The sequence below is a fragment of the Orycteropus afer genome, unplaced genomic scaffold (assembly GCF_000298275.1).
Source record: "Orycteropus afer afer isolate SDZICR_OR568_19922 unplaced genomic scaffold, OryAfe1.0 scaffold00061, whole genome shotgun sequence".
Lineage (NCBI taxonomy): Eukaryota > Metazoa > Chordata > Mammalia > Tubulidentata > Orycteropodidae > Orycteropus > Orycteropus afer.
Genome location: NW_006921648.1, coordinates 1,800,596 through 1,804,482, shown reverse-complemented (window position 1 = coordinate 1,804,482; position 3,887 = coordinate 1,800,596). Strand labels below are relative to the sequence as shown.

At 47.1% G+C, this 3,887-nt stretch overlaps 1 protein-coding gene across 1 annotated transcript; it reads right to left on the bottom strand.

Annotated features, from left to right (window-relative positions):
- Window positions 1–355: 355 nt before the first annotated feature.
- LOC103196040 (olfactory receptor 1361-like) lies at window positions 356–3,282 on the bottom strand. Its single transcript, XM_007939695.2, has 2 exons — window positions 3,247–3,282; window positions 356–1,306 (listed from the first exon to the last, which is right to left on the bottom strand). The coding sequence occupies exons 1-2, from the start codon at window positions 3,280–3,282 to the stop codon at window positions 356–358; spliced, it is 987 nt and encodes a 328-aa protein (XP_007937886.2).
- Between the last annotated feature and the right edge of the window lie 605 nt (window positions 3,283–3,887).

Here is a 3,887-nt window from a genome sequence, read left to right as displayed (position 1 = left end):
ACTAATTTGGTCAGTACTGGGAACTGGACATCAGGGTCTTTGAAAAACTTCTCATGTGATTCTTATATTCATAAACACTTTAGTATATACCTGTCCAAACAGACCACGTATAAAGGAAAATTTGAGTACAAAACAATTCCAAAGGCCATAATCCCAAAGTAGTCTCCTAACCTGGCACACACAGCAAGGTCACGGGTCAGTCCCAGCCTACTGATAAGTAAGTGACGATAGCCTTCTGTGGGCCCCTAGCACCATGTTTGTTTCCAGACTGGCTTTGACAAAACAACGGTTATCTTATGCTCAATGGGTGAAACAGACCTTGTCCTGGGTGTGATACTCAGCTTTGATGTTTTCATCAGATAGGAAACCTCTTTCTGCCAATCACTGTTCGTAGAGCCCCTTTCAAGTCCTTGTTCCTGAGGCTGTAGATAAACGGGTTCAGCATGGGGGTCACCACTGTGTATAACACAGTAGCTGCGGTGTCTGTCTCAGCTGAGTGAGTGGTTGAAGGGTTGAAATACACAGAAATGATGGTGCCATAATAGAGAGAAACCACAGCCAGGTGGGAGCCACAGGTAGAGAAGGCCTTCCATTTCCCCTTTGTGGATGGCACTCTCAGGACTGCACAAGCAATCAGGATGTAGGAGATGAGGATGCAAATGAACGGGGCAATCATTACTAGCCCTCCTACAATAAGAATCATGGTGTCATTGAGGTGTGTGTCAGAGCAAGAGAGTTTCAGGATATTCACATCACAGAAGAACTGGGGGATCCTGTTGTCTGCACAGAACGAGAGTCGAGCCATCAGCAGGGTGTGCAACAGAGAATTCAGAATGGCAATGACCCAGGACCCAGTGACCAGCAGGACACAGAGCTGAGGGGTCATCTTTGTTGTGTAGTGTAAAGGGTGACACACAGCCACAAAGCGGTCATAGGCCATCACAGCCAGGAGGAAGTTGTCCATGTAGGCAAACACAATGACAAAATACATCTGTGTGAGACACACCGAGAAGGAGATGGTCTGACTGCCAAGTATGTGATTGGTCAGCATCTTGGGGACAGTGGTGGAGGAGAAGCAGACGTCCACGAAGGACAGGTTGCTGAGGAAGAAGTACATGGGGGTGTGCAGGCGGGAGTCTGTGCTGATGGCCAGGAGGATGAGCACGTTGCCCAGGACCGTGGCCAGGTACATGCTCAGGAAGAGCACGAAGAGGAGCTGCTGCTGCTGGGGCTGCCGGGAGAGCCCCAGGAGGAGGAACTCGGAGACGCTCGACTGGTTTGCCCCCCTCATGGGCATGGGCACCTGGGTCCAGGTGTAGATAAGACAGGATGTAACTTACAAACTGGAAAAGATGGTGGAGATGGGACAATGAGGAAGATCACAGGAGGAAATCTCAGTGTGACACAGGCAACTCATTAGGATTTTTCTCCCTTGGTTTTTCAGCACCTACTGGATCTCGCTAACCCTCCATTTCTTCTTCAATATCGTACAAATACTTATGCCTGCGTAGTGCCTCTGCAAGGTGCACAAAAAAAATTATGATGGTGGTTTGCCTGTAGACCCTTTTGTACTGTTTCTATTTTCTCCCATTACCATGAGTTGTAAAAATAAACATTTTCAAATGTTGTAAACATAAAATATTAATAGAGACATTAAGACTTTTATTGCATAGTGGACAATCCATGTGTATAACGGTTACCCTAAACACTGACTTGTACTAAGTATTTAATACAGGTGACTGATGTCATCAATATCATCAGTGATGTTGCCTTAGAGGAAGGGTTTACTTTCTCTGAGTTTCCGTTTCATCATCTTTCATTTCATCAAGAGAATCTCATCGCCTTTCATTGCTATCACATGTGCTCAGAAATTACATCAGCCCTTGATCAGTCACCACTTCCAAAGTGATCAGGATAATATTGCTGCTGCCATGGCTCCTTCCTGGGCTCAGGCTCACAGAGACTTCACAGACTTGTGAGTCACGACTTCCTGATTGTGGCCACTGAGCTCGCTCAGTCCAATAGTAAAGTTAAAGTGGAAATGACCCACAGGTATAGGCAGAAACAGGCAACTTGCCCAAAAGCAAAGATGAGAAGGCAGGAAGGGATAGAAAATCCAAATGAAAGGAAATGGGGGGCCCAGGGTGGAAATGAGGGAGAGGGCTGACCCACTGTAGGGAACACAACCAATGTCATGGGACACGTCATGTGCAAACTACGCACTGGGAAATGAATTTGTTTGTACATCGTCACTTAAAGCACACTCAAATTTAAAAAGAAAGAAACTCAGCGACCAGTGTTGTCCTCGGGTCAGGGACTCCTAAGTAGACAGGACATGTCCTGGTCATTGCTGGGTGATCTCAAGGAACACCTGATGACCTTAGAACCCTGGCTTCACTTACATGACTTAGTGAGGAACCCCTCTATAAGGCTTTCCACACCAACAAGCAGTTACTGACTCTTACCTGGGAAAAACGACAGCCCTCATTTTCACTGGAAGTCGCAGGTTCACTTCATTTTTTTAGACCTGGATCGAGGTTATTGGTCGGAAGGAGAGGGACCTGCCACTAGGGTTTGCAGGCTAAGTGTGCATGAATGAGGAGCTGGAATGTGTGCACTCAGCCCTTGGTGCAGGAAGGGTATTGGGAGTAATCACAGAGCAGGCACTGACTGGAGCCTCCATGACCGCTGGGACCAGATTCCCTGAGAGCCTCATTAGAGACAAGGAGACAGTAATGGTCCCAGCTACCTTTTGGCCTCTTTGGACCAAACAATGATGACAAGCATCACCTAAGGTTTAGAGGCAACTTTTGGGTCAAAATTTGAAGATATTAGAAATGAAGCCATCTTGGTGGAGACGAATCCCAGACAAAATTCCCTGGGCCCTCCAGCCTCATCACCTTGCTTTTTGGGTTCTGTGTCCACAGATGTGGAAATTCAGTTATTTAAATTCTTGTTCCTGTCACTTTCTGTGTCCACACGGGGGCTAGTTCAGGTTTCTGTGTACCCTTTGCTTTCTTGTGTGTGGTCATCTTTAGAGACAATCAATGCTCTCTCTTCTCTCCATTTTGCACATGAGAATGTTGGAACCACACAACATGTCTGGACTTAGCCCATAAAACCATGTGGGATCCAAGATAGTCTGAAGGGGGTCGCCTCAAGGAGAGCCCAGCATGCTGTAATCTACCAACTCCAGACCCCTTTGGGGTATCTTTCCCACCCACATGGTTTAGCCTTTTCTCAGAGTAAAAACCCACTGCCACGGAGTCGATTCTGACTCATTGATCCCCGTCGCGTTTCCAAGGCTGGAAATCTTTATAGAAGTAGATTTCCTCATCTTCCTCCACAGTGTAGCTGGTGGGCTTGAACCACCGACTTTGTGGTTAGCAGCTAAATGCGTTACCCACTACACGACCAGAGCTCCTTTTCCTCAGAGTGGGGCCCCGTAATTCACATGGTCGCAGTGTGATGGGGCCCCATCAGTCATGTTTATCCTACATCCCTTCCCCTTTTCTGTAGCTGAATGCACGAGGTATATTTAGAACTGATATCACTCTCTGACTTGGATGGAATATATCAACCCAACCCTCTTCTGCTTGCTCCAGTGATGGCCCATGGACCAAGAAGCTGAGGGGGACTGCAGGAAGGGGCTCAAGAAGCAAACACAGAGAGAGAAGCAGAGATTAGTCGAAAGATACCAATCAAAGAAAATCCTCGTGGGGTTAGTTCTTTCCTGATGATGGACTGCATTCCCCTTATTTCAGTAAAGGGTCTCGCTTGCAAGTAATGGTCAGTCTTAGCAGAAGAGGATTCATGGAAAGAATACTGAGGAAGATTAGGAAGCTTGGGGGCAGTGGGTCCGTATTCATGGTGGGGAATGATGCAGG